At 40.8% G+C, this 20,785-nt stretch overlaps 2 protein-coding genes across 2 annotated transcripts; one reads left to right on the forward strand and one right to left on the reverse strand.

Annotated features, from left to right (window-relative positions):
- Positions 1-351: 351 nt before the first annotated feature.
- Positions 352-1,824, reverse strand: LOC137620964 (uncharacterized). Its single transcript, XM_068351406.1, has one exon. The coding sequence runs from the start codon at positions 1,822-1,824 to the stop codon at positions 352-354; it is 1,473 nt and encodes a 490-aa protein (XP_068207507.1).
- Positions 1,825-6,040: 4,216 nt separating this feature from the next.
- Positions 6,041-20,785, forward strand: LOC137620965 (luc7-like protein 3). The gene is made up of 2 exons (XM_068351407.1): positions 6,041-6,180; positions 20,245-20,785. Exons 1-2 carry the CDS (start codon positions 6,041-6,043, stop codon positions 20,783-20,785), a joined length of 681 nt encoding a protein of 226 aa, XP_068207508.1.

The following is a 20,785-nucleotide window of genomic DNA, read 5'->3' on the forward strand; positions in this document are numbered from 1 at the left end:
AATGATACTGTACGGTCATCTACAATAGACAATATTGGCTATGTAGGCAAATTTATTCATTCTAAACCTAACTAACAAATCAAGTAATTTCTCCGTTAACGATGGACCGGCCATGAGATAATCATTCAATGATGCCGAGGATTTACTCACCTTTGCACTACAATTATACACCACTCTAAGGGGTATAGTGGAGGAGTTCGTTCTGACTGCATGATGTGGAAGATAGTGGGTGTTGGGACTTATTACAGGATTTTCAACCTCCTTAATAAAACCTAACTTTAATTGCTCCTTGATTATGTTATTATAACATTTCAAAAGCCCTGGTTGATGCTGGAACCTTTTTAGTTGATTTTACATTTGACCTAATGCTACATTATAATTAGTTGGGAGAAAAGGATGATTATGCTTGAATGGTAATTCCACCCAGTATCTTCCATTCCTATGCAAAACAGTAGTTTCATACTTTGAAATAGTTTCTACATCACTTGGCGAAACTTGTGAAGGAATGATTCCAACCACATCAAGATCCCACAATTTATGCACAGGAAGAGTTTCATCAACCACAGCAGAGCTTATTGTGCGAGGATCAACCAACAATGGAGCACTTTCTCCTAACTCGACACTCACTCTAGCAACAAGGGCACTATTACAATGAATATGATCCGTACCTCTATGTGGAATGAGGCCATAAATTAAATAGCCACCTGGAGATTCAAGTAAATCTGCATTATTCACTTGTCTCATACCTGATAAATAATTTCCTAGGAAATCTGAACCTATGATAATTTTTATATTGGCAATCCTATCTGATTTTATATCTCTATCTGCAAGATGATAACCTATCCTATCAAAATCTCTCATCGTGTCACAAAGGCCAGAAATTATTATCTGTTCAGGCATATCTTTCACAACAATCAAGTTTACTCTCTTTTTCCTATTTCCCAAAGAAACTACAGGATTAACAATTTCATAATCCTTAGAATCACCCATACCATCAAAACTATTCAAAATCATATATACACTAGCAACTGTTCTGAGGCTTAACTTATTGGCCAAATCTTTATGAATAAAGAAACGTTGACTTCCACTATCAAAGAGGCACCTGACCGAGATTAACTGACCATCTTCTGATTTAACTGTTACCATTGCAGCAGGAAGAGCTACACTATAGTTTTGACGAGAAGTCTGTTTATGAATTATAGACATCACTTGATTCGATGTTACAGGGTCACCCTTCAATTTATCACTGTTAATATCCTTACTAGTTACTGTAGACTTACCAATATTAGAAGTACCAACTGAACCTTGAGAACTAATACAAAGGAAAGAATGATGTTTCCCATTTCTACAATGAGGACACATAGTGAGAATGGTAGCACACTCAGTAAACTGTTGTACCTTAGTACATTTAATACATCGATTCAATACCTTCAACCTTTCCCTCCTAGCATTTAGAGAGCTATAAATCGCACAGTCAAAGGGTCTATGTTTTCCCTTACAATACATGCAAGAATAATTACTAAGTGTAGTGTAAGTACCTACAGTATTTGAACCCTTAAATGGAGATGAAGTTTTTGCTGGTGACTGGAAACGGATTTTATTGACTTCTGGTGTTCCGTTATGAGCGTTCCCTTTATTTTCATGTTCAATAAAATTTAATAAGTGTTGAAGACCTTCCTTTATCTGACTTACACTAAAGTACATGGTTTTATAAAGACCAAACATAAAATCTTCTACCTCTTTTGGTAGTTTTAACACAATAAGTTCCCTCAATATCATCTCATTCGACGACACATCAATCTCAGAATCATGACCTATTTGCATGAGTAAGCTCTCCAAATCACCCTTAAAATCAAAGATTTCACTTCTAACGTATTTAGGCTTCCTAAATTAATCAAAGACCTGGATAAAGTTCACCTTATCTTCTGTGGATCACAATACATTTCAGTTACCGCCTTAATGGCGTCACCATAATCAGAAGCTTCACCCCTAAAAGCTGCAGGTAGCTTTTGAGCATTGCCCTTGATACATTGGGTTAGATATACATATTTAGTAACATCTACTATGTCCTTCTTTGAATGTATAGATGTACTAAATTGATTAAAAAATCTAGTCCAATCTGGAGGGTCTCCTGAAAACTCTTAAATTTTATTTCAGGCAACTTTACCTTAATCATAGAATTAGTACTATCATGTGGATTACTCGGAGAGATCGAGGAAAATTGTTTCATATACAATGACAGCTTAAGTTTAATCTCATGACATTTATCTTGGAGGTAAATATGTCTAGCCTCCCTCTCATCATAACCACTTTCATCAATATATTTATCAACAAATATGTCCCATTGAGACTAGTAACTGTTCCACCTTTTCTGTCGGGAATTTCGAACTGATCAATCGAAATTCCCGCCATTTGACTCCGCCTACGTTGCGTCAAATTGGAGAGAGAGGAGAGAACTCGCGGGCGAATGAATGTGGTTCAAGACGAGAATGTTTTAGAGCTAAAAGAGAAACCGCCTGGTAGGGGAGGCGCTGAGACTAAAGAAATCGACCATTTGTAATTGAAGATTAAGAAATATAACGTCACTCTATTGTAACATGATAAAAAAAATCCAATCTAGAAATTTAGGTTCAGGAAAAAATGCGGGAAAAAGGTGACGTCGGGGGTTGCAGAAGCCAGCTCTGCCTCTTTGATCCGACGTCCCCAACCACAGTAAGTCCTAATTGTTCTCTCTCCCCCCCTAGTGTACCCAGGTCGGTTTCCATATAGATTTTGCTAGAGTTATGTAAAATTTGTATCTGTGAATATTTCATCGATCCTTGTGCCAGGGGATCAGAGTTGTTTTGTAAAATACGTAAAAAGGTCTTGGTAAGGCGTTTATCGTGATAACTCACTAAATGTTTGATTAACTTTGCTAAAATCTTGAGTCCGATGCGGACATAGTTTTTTTCAGTTACGCACATGTTCATTAAGTCAAGTGTCTCTTTGTATGTCAAGTAAAGGTTTTTTTGGGCTCAAGCCATGGCGTCCTGATGGAAGGTTCCTTTTTGGTAGCTTCCTTGGGTATATCACTACTAAATATTCCCAGAGAATTTAACCACAGGTTATCACAGAATTCTAACTTCTGGAGCGAGTATCCTAAAGGTTTCCCTTTTAAGACATCGTATATCAACAGGGGATGCATGTATTAACGCGCCACATAGCTATCTACACCCCAAACAGAGTTAACACTTCGGTGTGTAGGGGCGGAGAATAGCTGGGGAGCCGTTCCACAGCTAATCTCGTTCGTGGCTACTTTTGGTACTCGAGACGTAAACAAACGGGCGCCATTGCTAAATGACGTCACGTCCGTCCCCATCCTTCTTCTAGTAGCTTGCCTTGCTAAGACGGATTTTCCCTTACGCATTTTCATCAACCTGCATCTTTGTCACGTCGCTACCTTCGGCCTCGCCTTCTTCTGGAAAGTTGAGTACAAGGTTCCAGTATTGTTTAAATAAGCTCTGACCATAAAGTAACTTTTACTTTTCGAGATATTTGATGTTTTGTGGCAGAGCTGTGCCTCCACCGGACCGGCCATTTTATGGCGTCGCTGTTGATTTCGCATGCCTTATTTAGATAGCCTCAACAGCTTTTCCGGTCTCATTAACTAATCGATACTATTAGTTATTTAGTCTTCATAGCTAGGAACTTTTATATCGTGTTTTGACGCTCGTTTATCGGTCATCACCTGACCCCATACCAGTTGGCTAGTATAGCCCCTAGGCCAGAGCGCCTATATCAGTGTTCATGCATGATTTTATCAGTGATCCTAGGTTACTTATGAAGATAGTGGCATTATTTTACAATACTATTGACTGTGATGCAAGTGTTTTTCGCCTTCAGGGACCATATAGGGGACAGGTTAGATAGTGTATCTTTCTAACCTAACCTACCAGTAGGACCCCTATATGCTTCCTTCACCCCCTGCCTTAGGGCTCCCCCTCTGTGTAGTCTTGCTCCCCCCTACCATGTAAGGGAGTCAAGTTCTTCTCAGAGTACTATATCGCTTCTCTGTCCCCCCTAAGGGAATGATCCCCCTTAGGGTTGCGTCCGAGGATGAGGAACGGCTAGTCCTTCCTCTATTGCTGGGGCTAGGTCTCCGACCTTTCCTGCAATAGCGATACGTCTTCTGTCCTTCCTAGTTCAGGGTGTGACATCCCTGCTCTAGGTTAGGTTTCGGAGAGGTTAGTTCTGTTCCTTGCTAAAACGATACCCATGCACCGTTTTCAGTCAGGCTGCCTTACCTTAGGCTAGGGAGTGTCCTCCCTTCCTTGGTGGCCGCTCTGGTACAGACTCCCCTCCGCAGAAGACTCTTCTCTTCTCCCCTCCCCACCTATCTCTTGTATGGCCTAGCCTATGCTTAGGTTAGTCTTTACCCATCTGTCCCCTGTCCTACAACTCCTCCCTAGGGTGGAGTTGTAGGGCTACCTTAAGCTCCTGTATACAGTCCGCTCTGGTACATGTACCCTTCATAGTGTCCTATGAGGTTAGCCACTAGATGCGTTCTGTCTATAGGGGTTCTCCCCCCCCCTTTGAGTGGTCCCTGCCCTCTCTTGGGCTCCCTTAGCCCCCGGCCCTCTGCAGCCCCGGCTTCTGGGTGATAGGGCTAGCCCCTATCATGGGTACACTCACTCAGGTGGGATGTCCTGGGGTCCGTGACCGTACCCTTACATCCCCCCTTCTGTCTCTTTCTCTATCCGGGTGCCAGTCCCTTGCCGCCTCTACTGTCGGTGATAACCACCTCCTACCTTGGTGACTTACCCCTACCCTCTGTGCCGCCAGTCCCCCGCGTGCCGGGGGATTGCCGCCTGCCGCCGGCGCTAGCCGATGGCCTTCCCTCCTTCCTAATAGCCTCAGTCGTCCGTCCACCGGCCGTCCCTTCGAGTGCCGGCATCCACTGCCGGCACTCCAATTCTGCTATAACCATCCTTGCCCCTGTCACCAAGACGGCTACCTCCGGCTGCCGGAACCGCCGCTCCCTGCCGGGGTGCCGCCACCCTAGTATTACTCTTGACTTCTAAATGTTGTCTTCCTTAATGCCAGAAACTCTGCTGGAGCGGCCTCCGGCGTGCCGGCGGTCTGCCGGATCCTTCCGGAGGCGTCAAGACGACTTGCAACCCCTTCTACTAGCTATCATCTGATGTTGATAGCCCTACATCGCACCCAGATGACTTGGTTACGTAAATGGATTGGTATTATCTTACCGTTCTATTAGTAAACATGCTGTCTTCTTGCATATCACAGATTTCCAGCATGCTGTGTGTATCTTAGCACGGCTGGTTGCCGGAAACCGTTACCCTATGGGATCTTCTAGTTCCCAATTCTAGTGTCTGAGTGGTCTCAGTCCTAGCCGTATACCCTTGACAATTTCCAATAGAATTCACACTGCCCTACGGGCATTCCATACTGTATTCTATCCTGTGTCTTCGTTCACAGCAGATTGTCTATGGGTGAAGGTCACGGTAACCAGCCGGGCGAGTTACACGGAGTATGTATCTTTCTCCTTCTCTCAGCCCATCCTCTGTGCATCACACCTAATGTCAAGTTAAAATTAATTAATTAATATTTAACTTTAGTTTAAGAGTCATTCTTATGACTCCCCCATACTCATGTTCTCTTTCTCTTACAGGAGGAGCAAATGAAGTGTGACCACAGCTTCTGTGCAGTGAAGCGCCCGCACTTCTATGGACACACGGCGTGTAGGACCCACGCCCCTTGTGCCAACAAGAAAGGGGATCTGAAGTTCTGGGACCCGCAGAACTGTACGGTCTGCCAGGATCGCCTGGTCGATGCGTTTAATAACCCTCCCTCAGCGGAGATTAGGGACGCTTCTCGAGATAAGCTACGCAAGTGGGTGCGTGGCTTCCAGAAGAACGCCACTGGACCATACCTTGCCACTGAAGATATGAGGGCCTTATTGTTCCCAAAGGCTTCCCCAGATTCTGTGGTCCCCAAAGATCAGATCCCCACCGTCCAGATCAGGGTGGAACCCGATGTCGTCATGGCCCAGTCCATGCACGAGTGTCGCCTGGATGCCGAAAACGATGAACGTATGTCGGATATTTCGGAGGACACGGAGAGGACCCTCATGGCCCAAGGCGCGGAAGATGAAGAGGACCAGGTGGATTACACCGAGTCGGAGTAGGAGGTCACTCCGCCTTCCATCCCCGCCCCTACTCCTACACCGACGGAAGTGTCTCTCCCGTCTACCTCCGCTACCCCGGATCCCATCCCATCCGCCCAGGAGATGTTCCGTATGATAGAAGCCCTTATGGAACAGAAGCTTCAAGTGACACACGAGTTCATCAGGTCCATGGGAGGGTCCAAAGAACCGAAGAGGATCTCGGTTAAGGACCTCCCTGCATGCTCACATGCCAACCCCTGGAGGTATGCTGAGCATATGGTTATCGCGACCGGCAGGATCTTTATCAGCGATAAGATCGGCACGGATCCCCTGGAAGAAGTGGAGTTCTTCCCGAGCTTTGAGGCTTACCCGGAGTGTTACGTCCGGCTTCGTTCTGAACCTGCCTCTAAAGAAGAGACCGAACCCAAGGAGGTGATAGTGTTCGATCTCCCGAAGGCTCAGGCTATGCTAGCCAACGCGTTCAAAAGTAGGGGTTTTACCTGCTCTAAGCTTCCGGCCCTGAGCAAGAAGCACCCTACTTACGTCGCAGTCCTTCCCTTCACAGAAAAGGCCTTCGCTGCGTGCCACAAGGCAGTGGAAGAAGGGAAACCCTGTCCTGCACTGGAGGAGTGCAGACCCTTCTCCATGGTGACTCCCCCCGACGTTCGACACTGGAAGGATACCCAGCATACCTTCGTGGTGGGAAAGTTAGATCCTGACGTAGCTGGACGTCAGTTTAACGAGGACCTCCCGAAACTCAATGACCATCTCCTTCGTCGGGAACAAGACACGAAGGAAAGGCTTGCAGCATCCATGTCCCTCCAAGTACAACTTGACGTCATGGCTGGTGACACCAGAGTCCCCGACCACTACATGGTACTCGCCAAATCACACATGGCGACTCTGGTAAAGGACTTGTACAACTTCATGAAGGCTCGGAGAGCCTGTCGAGAATTCGTGTTTTAAAGTGCCACTGTGAGACACGAGCCCCGGAGGCTGATTTCCTCCAACATCTGGGGTAAACACCTCTTTCCCTCCGATCTTGTGAAAGAGATCACTGACGAGGCTGCCACTGAGAATAGGAACCTTCTCAACAAGTGGGGCATGTCAAAAAAGAGGAAATCCTCTCAGGACGATGGCCCTCAACCTAAGAGGAAATCCTCCAAGCAAAAACCCCAGTAACGTCAACAGAGACGGCAGTTCCCGGGACCCGCTACTCCCCAAGTGGCTGCTCAGCCACAACAGACCTTTCAGTTGGTCACCCAACCGGTTTTGTCCCAGTCACCGGTTTTCACCCCTGCCTTTGAACAACAGACAACTACCTTTCGTCCCAAAGGTAGAGGCTCAAACAGGGGTGCAAGCAGAGACGCATCTCGCCGTCCCTCCAGAGGCAGAGGAGGAAAGGGAGCTAGCGGCCGAGGCAGTAAGCCCTCGGGACACCAGAAGCAATGAAGTGCTTCCGGTGGGAGGAAGACTCCGCTAATTCCAGGATCGTTGGACCTTCGATCCCTGGGTACACAGCATCGTCAGGAAAGGTCTAGGCTGGAGTTGGACTCAACCACCCCCAACCTTCCAGCAATTCTTCCAATGATCAACCCCCCTTCTGGAAGAATATGTTCTAGAACTCTTGAACAAGAAGGTGATAAGGAGAGTAAAGTCCACCAGGTTCCAAGGGAGACTGTTTTGCGTCCCCAAGAAAGACTCCGACAAACTCAGAGTCATTCTGGACTTATCCCCCCTCAACAAGTTCATAGCGAACGACAAGTTCAAGATGCTGACTCTTCAACAGATAAGGACCCTTCTGCCTCGAGGTTCTTACACGGTCTCCATAGACCTGGCGGATGCCTACTGGCACGTTCAAATGAACCATCACGCTTCCTCCTACCTAGGATTTCGACTCCAAAGGAAAAGCTACGCCTTCAGGGCCATGCCCTTCGGCCTCAACGTGGCCCCTCGGATCTTCACAAAGCTGGCGGACGCCATAGTACAACAGCTCCGCCTCCGAGACGTCCAGGTGATGGCCTACCTCGACGATTGGCTAGTCTGGGCTCCATCGCCAGAGGATTGTTTAAAATCCTGCAGCAAAGTCACCCAGTACCTAGAACACCTGGGATTCAAGATAAACGCGAAGAAATCTCGCCTCTCTCCAGCTCAGAAGTTCCAATGGTTAGGAATCCAGTGGAACCTTCAGTCACACCGCCTTTCCATCCCCCAGAAGAAAAGGAAGGAAATAGCAGGGTCTGTCAAGCGACTACTGAAATCCAAACGGATCTCAAGACGCCAGCAGGAACGTGTTCTAGGCTCTCTACAGTTCACCTCAGTGACAAACCCAGTGCTTCGTGCACAGCTAAAGGATGCCGCGGGAGTTTGGAGACGTTCTGCATCCATCGCTTGAAGAGACCTCAAGAGACGGCTCCCAAACAGACTTCGACTTCTCCTCAAGCCGTGGTCGGAAGCGACGGCCCTGTAAAGGTCCATCCCTCTTCAACACCCACCTCCATCACTCAACATCCACACGGACGCTTCGCTGGAGGGTTGGGAAGGTCACTCCCACCAAAAACAGGCTCAAGGCACATGGTCTCCACTATTCAAGACGTTTCACATCAACATCTTGGAGGCCATGGCGGTCCTTCTAACACTGAAGAAACTCTCCCCGCCTCTCTCGATCCATATTCGTCTAACCCTAGACAACTCGGTGGTAGTTCGATGTCTCAATCGCCAAGGCTCAAGATCGCCCCAGATAAATCAGGTGCTTCTAACAATCTTCCGTCTGGCAGAGAGGAAGAAGTGGCACCTATCTGCAGTTCACCTACAAGGATTCCGCAACGTGACAGCGGACGCTCTATCTCGGACAAGCCCGATAGAGTCGGAATGGTCTCTAGACACAAGATCATTCTCCTTCATCTCTCGCCAAGTCCCGGAACTTCAGATCGATCTCTTCGCAACGAGCGACAACAATAAACTTCCTCGATATGTGGCCCCGTGGGAGGACCCCAAGGCAGAGGCAGTGGACGCCATGTCTCTGGACTGGAACAGATGGTCCAAGATCTACCTGTTCCCTCCCACCAACCTTCTGCTGAAAGTCCTCTCCAAGCTGAGAACCTTCAAAGGGACAGCGGCCCTAGTGGCTCCCAAGTGGCCCCGGAGCAACTGGTACCCCCTGGTCCTGGAGCTGCAGCCCACGCTGATCCCTCTCCCGGGCCCAGTTCTCTCCCAGCAAGTACAGAAGTCGACTGTCTTCGCTTCATCATCGAAAATCAAGGACCTTCATCTCATGATTTTCTCTCCCTAGCCGCGAAGAAGAGGTTTGGGATCTCGAAGAAAAGTCTAGACTTCCTCGAGGAATACAAGACCGAATCCACAAGACGGCAATACGAATCATCTTGGAGAAAATGGGTCTCATTCGTCAAGGCAAAAAATCCTACGGAAATCACCATTGATTTTTGCATGTCCTTCTTTATTCACCTTCATGGACAGGGCTTGGCAGCCAATACGATTTCTACTTGCAAATCGGCCTTGACTAGACCACTGTTGTATGCCTTCCAAATTAATCTGTCCAGCGACATCTTCAATAAACTGCCGAAAGCATGCGCTCGTCTACGCCCAGCACCCCCACCGAAACCGATCTCCTGGTCATTGGACAAGGTGCTCCATTTCGCCTCCAACTTGGATAATGATTCATGCCCTCTCAAGGATCTGACTCAGAAAGTTATATTTCTCTTTGCTCTTGCTTCAGGAGCCCGAGTCAGCGAAATAGTGGCATTATCAAGAGAAGAGGGTCATATCCTGTTTACTGACTCAGGAGACCTTACCCTCTTCCCGGATCCGACGTTTCTCGCCAAAAACGAATTACCCACCAAAAGATGGGGCCCTTGGAGAATATGCCCCCTGAAGGAAGATGCCTCTCTATGCCCAGTAGAGAGCCTCAAGGTCTATCTTCGCAGAACTTCGGACTTTGGTGGAGGACAACTCTTCAAAGGAGAAACATCGGGCAGCGACCTGTCACTGAAACAACTAAGAGCGAAAATCACCTACTTCATTCGCAGAGCGGATCCTGACAGTACACCCGCCGGTCACGATCCTAGAAAAGTTGCATCGTCTCTGAATTTCTTTCAGAGTATGGACTTCGAAAGCCTTAAGAGTTTCACAGGCTGGAAGTCCTCGCGTGTTTTCTTCAAACATTATGTGAAACAAGTGCACGAAGTCAAACATTTTGTGGTAGCCGCAGGTAGTGTTATGAAACCTGCACCTAACTCTGCATAGAACAGTGAGTTACTTGGGACTCTAACTCTTCGGGTGCCTATGTTGACCCTCGAGTGATACGTAGTGATGTCGAAAACACTTAGCGCTTTTCTTATAACTGTTCTTATCACAGGTGAAATGTCATAGTCGTCACACGAGTGCCGCATGCCTAGAGCATGATGTGTTTTATTTAAAGACAGACGTTCCTCGAGAACGAGTGCCTACTAATAAATTTAAAATTCCCTTTCAGATTCAAGAGCAAGTCTTTATTACTATGTACATTATAATTTGTTGTAAATTAACTTTACATATTATTGCAATTCATTTAATTTCTCTGCAATTGTGAAATAAAATTCTTATTTTATTACTCGTGCGTCTCAATCCGCTCCTACTTATCCTATGAAATACATGTCTGTCATAGTTTTATTATCCCCTTCCTCTTATGGTAATGAAGATACTAAGGTCTCAACCCTTACTATATATTCACCTATGCAATGTAATATTCCAATACGAATACTTACTCTCTTCATACCTTAGAGACGAGACAATTCTCCTCTACATACAGTGCCTAACCACCACTCGTCTGCTCTTGAGAATGTTCCTATATGAATGCCAACCATTCAGTCTTGTCTCCAAGTTCTTCAGGTTCTTCTAGCAAGGTGAATAGCCCTTCGATAACCACTTTGATCTCGGCATGGCCCGTGGGAACTTCACTGCCAGGGGGGCAGGAAGGTCTCTTCCCTACGGTTCTTCTATTAAGATTACTATGCTACCCTGTTCAAAGCCCTTGGCACTTACTCAAATAGGGGAAAATCTACCACGATACATTGATTCTCTGGTATTCTTCCATCAGGACGCCATGGCTTGAGCCCAAAAAACGGATTTTGAGCGAAGCGAAAAATCTATTTTTGGGTGAGATAGCCACGGCGTCCTGATGGACCCTCCCTGCTACTTCGTCCAGTTTTTCAGGTCCCACCCTGCTCTGCTGTATCATGGCGATCGGCAAGCAACTGGCTTCAGGATGAGGACGGACGTGACGTCATTTAGCAATGGCGCCCGTTTGTTTACGTCTCGAGTACCAAAAGTAGCCACGAACGAGATTAGCTGTGGAACGGCTCCCCAGCTATTCTCCGCCCCTACACACCGAAGTGTTAACTCTGTTTGGGGTGTAGATAGCTATGTGGCGCGTTAATACATGCGTCCCCTGTTGATATACGATATCTTAAAAGGGAAACCTTTAGGATACTCGCTCCAGAAGTTAGAATTCTGTGATAACCTGTGGTTAAATTCTCTGGGAATATTTAGTAGTGATATACCCAAGGAAGCTACCAAAAAGGAAACTTCCATCAGGACGCCATGGCTATCTCACCCAAAAATAGATTTTTCGCTTCGCTCAAAATCAGTTATTTTTTATATTTCTCTCGTATCAGATGATCATTTTTATAATAAATTTGTTAAAATATAGCCGTATTCTACTTATTTCCTGAATGGTTTTGAGAGGCTAGCCCTTAAGGCCTTGTGATCAGCCCAGTACATCGGGCAATTTAGTAAACCGGTGAAATTTCGCCACATTTTCTCTAAAGAAGCACTTTGAAGTTCTAAATAGCGAACTCCTGCATCACTGGTTTGGGCATCGGTCATATACTTTAGACCTCTCGTGATATGACCACGCAAGCTAGCCATTGACCTATATTCAGCCTCCATTGTTATATCTATAGTAACTTTTGCACAATAAACATATAATACATATCTAACAAGAGTAAGGTAATCACAAATTCAAAGACAAATAAATATATAATATTGAAATATGTTAAAGTGACGTGAAAATTGCCAATAATTCAAAGGGTTGCAAAAAAACGTTAAGGAACAAGCTATCATATCCGGTTCGAAGGACCATTTTTTGTTTTATTACTGTGGAGGAAAGTTAGATAATTCAACTACACAATAAAATACAAAGAATTAATGTTACTCGGATAAGATGAAGGATAACATTTCCATTAGGCAACTAGTAAAAGGGGGTGAGGCAAATCAACAAGTGTCTCTTTCACATACCTTATAATGCTAAGAAGGTCAATATCTACATGTATCCTTCAGGAAAACCCAATTAAATAATTGTTCCTGGAAGAACAAAACAAATACCACAAAGCATCATGCCACTAAAACTGTTATATAAATTTGGCATACATTGCATATTGACAAAATAGAAAGAAATCCCACCCATTACAGTCCTCAAAAGGAAAATCAAAGCAATACATAACAATGTAATAAAATGGATGAATAATTGTAGGTTACTTTGCAAAGGAAAGGTTGATATTAGGCTAATAGGCTTATCAGTCTATTAACCTGATACTATAAATATATACTTTATTCTCATATTAGTCTTACATAAGAACTGCAATGGGTCAGCAAATAAGATATTGATTGTAACCTACCGTGGCCCCCCTTAGGGCCGCTAATAGTCGCATGGGTATTAGCCTAACAACCACGCCCTTAGGCCTAACATGTTAGACCACTAACCTAAACTATGCATTAATATTGGACATAGGATGTGGGTTAGTTTTAACCTAACCAAAGGTCAAACTATCATATGTGAACTTGGATGCTCGGCAACAGTACCACGCCGTATAGCCTAAATCAGACTACTGTAAAAATAAACAATTGGTTTCATTGTATATTATTACATCTCAATGTATCCTAGTATTCCAACTACTTTTTCTTATAGGAAAAATTACGCTCCCTTCGAAAATAACACTCGTTCCCGTCGCAAATGTATAGTTACAGAAATATATATACATCTATATCCGACGATAATGGGGGACCCCCAGTGGGAACTCGGGGTTTTGGGTGGGGAAAACATACTGGGGAACCAATATATAACCGTAATTCAGTCTTTTTCTTCTCTATACATTTCTTTCTGGTATTTATTATAACCGTAGAAAAAGACAAATCAGTATACCTGGATATATTTGGGAGGAGCCGTTTCAAAGGTTATTTCTTGTAGTAATACAGTAACCAGTGCTGCCAACGCCTGATGTAGATTAAATGTTAGAATTCCATACCTGATGTAGATCAAATGTTAGCGTTTCATGCTAACATTAGCACCCATTTGTTCGTTTGTTCGTTCGCCCCACCTTCCGTCCTTCGCTTATATAACCCCCCTTCGCAGGAGTTTCTCTCCATTATTACTCTTTTTATTACCGTATTATTTTCTCATTTTATATTCCCATTCAATATAATTTATCATACATTCCATTTTACCTTCCTATATTGGGTTTATTTGTTTTGTTATTTCCTGGGGAACCGATATATAACCGTAATTCAGTCCTTTTCTTCTCTATACATTTCTTTCTGGTATTTATTATAACCGTAGAAAAAGACAAATCAGTATACCTGGATATATTTGGGAGGAGCCGTTTCAAAGGTTATTTCTTGTAGTAATACAGTAACCAGTGCTGCCAACGCCTGATGTAGATTAAATGTTAGAATTCCATACCTGATGTAGATCAAATGTTAGCGTTTCATGCTAACATTAGCACCCATTTGTTCGTTTGTTCGTTCGCCCCACCTTCCGTCCTTCGCTTATATAACCCCCCTTCGCAGGAGTTTCTCTCCATTATTACTCTTTTTATTACCGTATTATTTTCTCATTTTATATTCCCATTCAATATAATTTATCATACATTCCATTTTACCTTCCTATATTGGGTTTATTTGTTTTTTTATTTCCTTTCCCATTTGTACGTACGTTCGTTTCATCAGTTTCCGACCTGCGCATATATCCCCCCCCCCTGCACAGGAGTTTCCACTCCCCCTTTATTCTTTTTATTAGTGTTATTTTCTCATTTTTTATTCCCATTCTATATTATTTATCATTCATTCCATTTTACCTTCCTATATTGGTTTTATTTGTTGGGTTATTTCTTTATCCCTTCCCGGTTTCACATGAATACTTACCCTGGACTAGTTTTTTTATCCAGTTAATTCTCGGTATGATCTCCTCATTTTATATTCCCATTCACTATTATTTACCGTTCATTCCATTTCATCTTTCTATATTGTTTGTATTTATTTTTGTTGGTTAGTTCCTTTTCTCTCCTCTGTGTCTTATAAAACTTTTCTTTCGTCTAGTTTCCGTATTTAGTTCATTCATGTTTTCCCTCTTTTGTTCGTTGTTTTTCCCTAAACCAATCATCACTCTAGGCCTATTCAGATATCTCCCTACCCCCCCCCTTCCTTTATCTCTGTATTCGCTGTTTTCCGACCCATTGTTCCCCTGCCTTTCCCGTTTTAACCTTTGACCTAGTTACTCGTCCTTCGTTACTAGTGCGTTTTTTCTCCCGTATTTTGAGATGGAACATATTATAGAAACTTGTACCGGTTGCAGCATTCCGTATCTAAAAGCAGTGGCTCAATTCCATGGTGATTTTGTTGATAATTCAGGTTATGTTGATCATTTTCTTAAATCTCACAATGTTATTCCTCAACGTTTAAACTGCCCCAAGTGTCGTGCGCTTTTATCTTATAGGGCAGACATTCACGGGTTTTATTGCTCTACTGTAACCACCATCCGTAAAACTAAGAAGAAACGTCGTTGTGGGTATACTGTTACGGCCTATAAAGGTACTTTTTTGGACCAAAGTCGGCTACCCCCATGGAAGATAATATTATGGGCGAACCAGTTTTTGCATAAACATTCGGACCATGAGACCCTCATGGATGGTATAGACATATCTTCAAAGACTAGTGTGGATTGGAGAAGTTTCTGTTCGGAGGTTACAGAATACTTCTTCGATAATCAAGAGGCGATTGGTGGTGATGGAGTTACTGTTGAAATAGACGAAACTCATTTTGGTAAATGTAAATACAACCGTGGTAGACCGTTAAGTGCCATATGGGTCTTTGGGGGTATTGAACGTGTGACCAAGAAATTTTTCATTATCCCTTTAGTTCCCCCCCTTTCTACTAAACGAGATTCTGCTACTCTAATTCCCCTCATCCAGAAGTATATTAAACGTGGTAGTATTATTATGAGTGATAAGTGGGCTGCATACAACTCTTTATCGGAAATTGGTTACGTTCATAAGTCGATTAATCATTCGGAGAATTTCGTTGACCCCCTAGACCCAACCATCCATACTCAAAATATAGAACGTCTCTGGAGAGAAGTGAAGGAGTGGGTTCAGAGGCCTGGAATCAAGACTGAACATTTCAAGCAATATTTTTCCAGGTTCTTTTTCACCCACTACTATCCTCGTCATACGTTGCTGCACCACTTTTTCATTACTGCCAGTCGCCTCTACCCTCCTTTACAACATCAGACAATCGACCCCCCCTACCCTCAAGACCCCGATGACCCCCAACCATCCACATCCCAGTCATAGAAGTTAATCCGTCAGTCTCTTCCTTCCGAGTCCAGCAAGTTTCGACGTTTCCTTCATAAAAGTAAGTCATTCCTCAATAGTCATTATTCGTGTTTTGTGACCGGGGTACTTCTAGGCAAGGTTAGGTGGGTTTGTTAGGTTCTGTGGCCTTTCTGTACTTTTTATATATTTCGTACCAGTTATATGGAGAAATTATTGAATATATCTGAGGAGATATTTAGCAGTTCTAGCTCTAGTAATGCCACCCTGTCGTTGGTAGTTCTGTGTACCATTCGTCTCCGTTGGTAGTACTGTGTATCAAGGTAAGTCATTCCCCCATTCTTATTATATGTGTTTTGTGACCGGGGTACTTCTAGGCAAGGTTAGGTGGGTTTGTTAGGTTCTGTGGCCTTTTGGTACTCTTTAATTATTGTGTAATAGTTTTATGGTAGTATTATTTAGTTTACGTATGGAAAAATTTATTTCTACCTCTAGTAATGTCATCGTGCCGTTGGTAACACTGTGTACCATTCGTCATCGTTGGTAGTTCTGTCAACCATTGGTAACGTTGCTAATGTTATCGTCCCCGACATCTGTTGTTTATATATTTTCTCAGTATATATGTCCACAGTGTTAATATTTATATGGTTCATTTGTATTGTATTTCATTGTGTGATTTCGTACAGGAAATATATGATTTTCTATAGTAGATATCGTGATTTAACTGGTTTTCTCATTCATTTCATCTGTAATAACATCAACCAATTCGTCAACTTATAACTAACCGAATTGGTTGATGTGTTTGTTTGCGATTGAAATGGTCATCAAAATCGGTTAAATCTCGTTATTTGCTATAGGAAATCATATATTTCTTGTGCGAAGTCACACGATGTAATAATATACAAAATTACCCAAATGGCCTCTAGGGCATGTAAGCCAACACAACTAGAGGTAGGCTATGTACTATCCTCAGATGAGGACACTATACTATCAACTGGAATAGATGATTATTTCGAACAGGACCGTCACAACATACTCACCTACCCCCCTAACGTTAATATAATAAATTCACTGCTAAAATCACCCGGCGACAACAGGTGCCAATAAGTCGAGATGTTCTCTCGGGCACGATTGTAATAACACAACAAAATTGTCGGGATTTCTCCCAAACCTTAACCTTTAAGCCAATGTTCGTATGTTTGATACAATTATGAAATAAATACATGGACGTAAGGTAGTTAACAGGGGGAATTTTTCTAGATGGAAAAGATAATGAATAACAGTATAATGATACAATAACTAGATTATTAATATCTTCAATAACCTGCTATTCTCTATACAATTAATGTTGAAGTCGAATCAGAACTCCGAACACAACTTCCAAACAAATGAAACTTGTTTTCAAGGAAAAGTGGATAATTTTAATTATATAAGAAACATCTTTATATTGTTACAATAATAACAAATTCCAATGATGAAATAAATCTATATTTCGAATATTAAATATATTGAAAATCAAAGAATCAAGAAATAAAATAAGAGTACTTTCATGTGACATCATCCGACGACTAATAACAGCAGAACTGATTCTGTTGAGTCTAACACTCGACACAACATATATGTACATATATTTTTAGATACATTAAAGATTTCAATTGTTATGCGTTTTTCGTCACCAGATTTACAATGTGTTTCTTCATCTATTTCTGTTATAGGATTAGATATCATTTTTGTCATTTTGCACTTTACCATACCTAAAGGCAAAATTTATCAATGAGAATATGAAGCAATTACTGTATGATTCAATTTTACATCAAATGTCAGATATATACTTTCCATTTTACATCTATTATTGAAACCTATCCTACAAACAATGGTAAAAGGAACATACTTTACTATATATATATATATATATATATATATATATATATATATATATATATATATATATATATATATATATATATATATATATATATATATATAATAATTTACTATTAATTTCCAAGATTTTAGTTATTACGTTTCTAATTTTCCAACTTGGAATATGATAATCATTGAATAATGATAGAAGTGGTGTTTTTAAAGTAGTTATCGGTGGCCATAACAATGAAAAATAAGAATTTTTCAATATGGAAAACATCATAGTTATTATCAATATCGTATTCTATTCTTCTATCGTTCACAGACTTGCTTATTCGTATCCTATATACTTGAATTTATATAAAAAAATAATTATGTATATATATATATATATATATATATATATATATATATATATATATATATATACATATATATATATATATATATATATATATATATATATATATATATATATATATATATATATGTATATATATATATATATATATATATATATATATATATATATATATATATATATATATATATATATATATATATATATATATATCACATTAATCAATCAAGTAACATGGTCACCCCTTGATTTATATTTCTAAATATTAATGAGGCTAGAGTAACAACTTCTATTAATCTAGTATATTTAGGATAGAAAATAAATAATTGTTATAAATTTCACGTGCCCGAAATATCCATAAGCACTTACATTGGTGTTGTAGAAAACATTTCGCTACATAAAAGAAAAAAAGTGATAATGATAATGATTTTTATCGTAAAAGAAATTTTAATTGTTTGAAATTAACTAAGTTGGGAATATTATCCAAAGCTGCTTTTAGAAATATAAATAAATTTCTTATGAGTGTGTCCAAGATGTTTCTATTCAAATTGTTTAACATTTTTCAATGCAAAGCGTTCAAACATTAATATAATATCTTGTTTTCATTGTTACAACAAATTTAAACCAATGATAAGAAAAATTTAAAGAGTTAATGGTTTTCAAAATGAAAAATGTCAAGGTTCACACGAACTTTTATATAAAGAATATATGAAATACAATAAAATCCAACTAAAATTGAAAACTCGCAAAAACACCATCAATAATAACAACTATGGAAATAAAAATCTAATTAAGAATATTTTTGAATCATTAAAAGATTCTGAAAAAGGAATTATCTGTTACGATAACTTATATTTTTCTATGAAACTATTAACGCAAAATTTGATAGTACCGCCATTAGACTTTTTTGTGGGAATCAATAAACCAATTGGTTGTATATAAAAAAACTGTAGGGTTAGAAAAAAATTCTTCATCTGTATTTATTCCTTCTAGTATGGCCTCTGTTAAAACTAAGTACGGATCTCTCGTTTCTCGTGAAAGAGGAGGAGAAAATAGCATATTTCGAACTATGTGCTATAATCGTAGATATGTATTATCTGCGAGAATGGTCAATGTCCCAAGGTCTTTTTTACAACTTCATGAATACATTCTTCCACGTCCAACTTATGCGAAATTAGGATATCCTAGGTGTGTTTTAGGTCATAGATATCCAACGCTTGATTTGAAAAGTGTGAGATTTCACAGTGTGAAAACAACCTGGGAATATAGTTGCATGGCTATATCAACTTCAATTGTTGCTGGTAACAATGCAGACTTTGATGGAGATTGTCTCCACATTATTCTAGCAACAACGTTAATGAGCAAATATGAACTTGAATGATTAGTTCATCCAAAGTATAACATAATTACACAACAAAAACTTAGGGTACTTTCTGACCATAATGAACGCCAGACATTTTATTCTTTATACGGCCTTATATCCGAAGAAATTCATAAAGCTATATTTAATATGGCCATTAAAGAAGGTTCAATAAAAACATATGAAGTATTTTGTAGTTTAAGAAAAGATTGTCATCTAACTTGGCAAACAAAAACTGTATCAGCATTACCTTTCAAGATTTTTTAGATTTTTTTAAATCTGCAAAAAAAAAAAAACATACTTATTCAGAATTTCTTTGCAATATATACAATGCTGTCCCGTTACAAAATAGTCTAAGAGAAATTATTGATTCTAATGCTTCAAGGTTTTCTATAAATCACTTGTTTCTTGGAAGGCATGGATACAAAAGCATTTATAAATACAGCCATGGTTTCTCGTAATAATCTTATTAATGAAATATCACTTTATGGCTATGCAGTTATGAAAATATGTCACTCCACAAAATCTATATTTATCTGATATGACAAAGGAGTTTTTACGACCGATGCTATTTTAGTTGCTATGGATGTAGAAGTTGTTTTATAATTATATTAAAAAAGTATGAATCAAGCTGAATTTATTCGCGCTTGATAGGGAACCTTGCCGCTATCATGAAACTCTAAAATTGGTCAAAAATTGGTCAAACACTAAACTCAGTCCTGACAGAAAATATGTATTATCGGCAAGTATGAACACTATTATAATTTAAATAATAGAAACGAATTATGATTAACTAATGAAGATATACAATACTTAATTTCTAAATACAATCAATATACATTACTACATATAATATGAAAAATGAAAATAACACCTACATACTAATCTCTCCAAGAAGAAGTGAAGAGAGTAAAGAAATAGCAACGGTCACTTCACCACCAACGCCTACCCTAGAGACTTCCCACTCTTATATTCCTCCATATATGCAAAATCCACAACCTCCCGTACCTATAACTTCTGATGATGATGAAGAAGAAGAAGAGGAGGAGGAGGAGGAGGAGAAGGAGGAGAAGGAGGAACAGGAATTACCAAAAAAAGAAAAAACAAATAGAAATCGCAGTCGTAGTGGCAGTAGGAGTAGAAGAAGGAGTAGAAGTCGTAGTAAGAGTCGTAGCCAAAGTAGAGAACGACAAAGAAAAAATTCTAATAGAAGAAGAAAAAGGCAATCTCCTTCTCCAACTAAAAAATATAACCCTCGTTCTTCAAGACGAGGAAAGTCGCCATCACCAGCACCTAAAAGAAAACCTGGTAGATCTAAAGGGTTAGCTAATAAAATAAAAAGGAGAGATATAAATCTTGTTCACCCTATAACTAATGATAAATATGCAAAAATAACTTGTGAAATTTCAGGTAACCAAGAACAAAAAAGAGAGTGA

Source organism: Palaemon carinicauda, chromosome 27, assembly GCF_036898095.1.
Source record: "Palaemon carinicauda isolate YSFRI2023 chromosome 27, ASM3689809v2, whole genome shotgun sequence".
NCBI classification, from domain to species: Eukaryota; Metazoa; Arthropoda; class Malacostraca; order Decapoda; family Palaemonidae; genus Palaemon; species Palaemon carinicauda.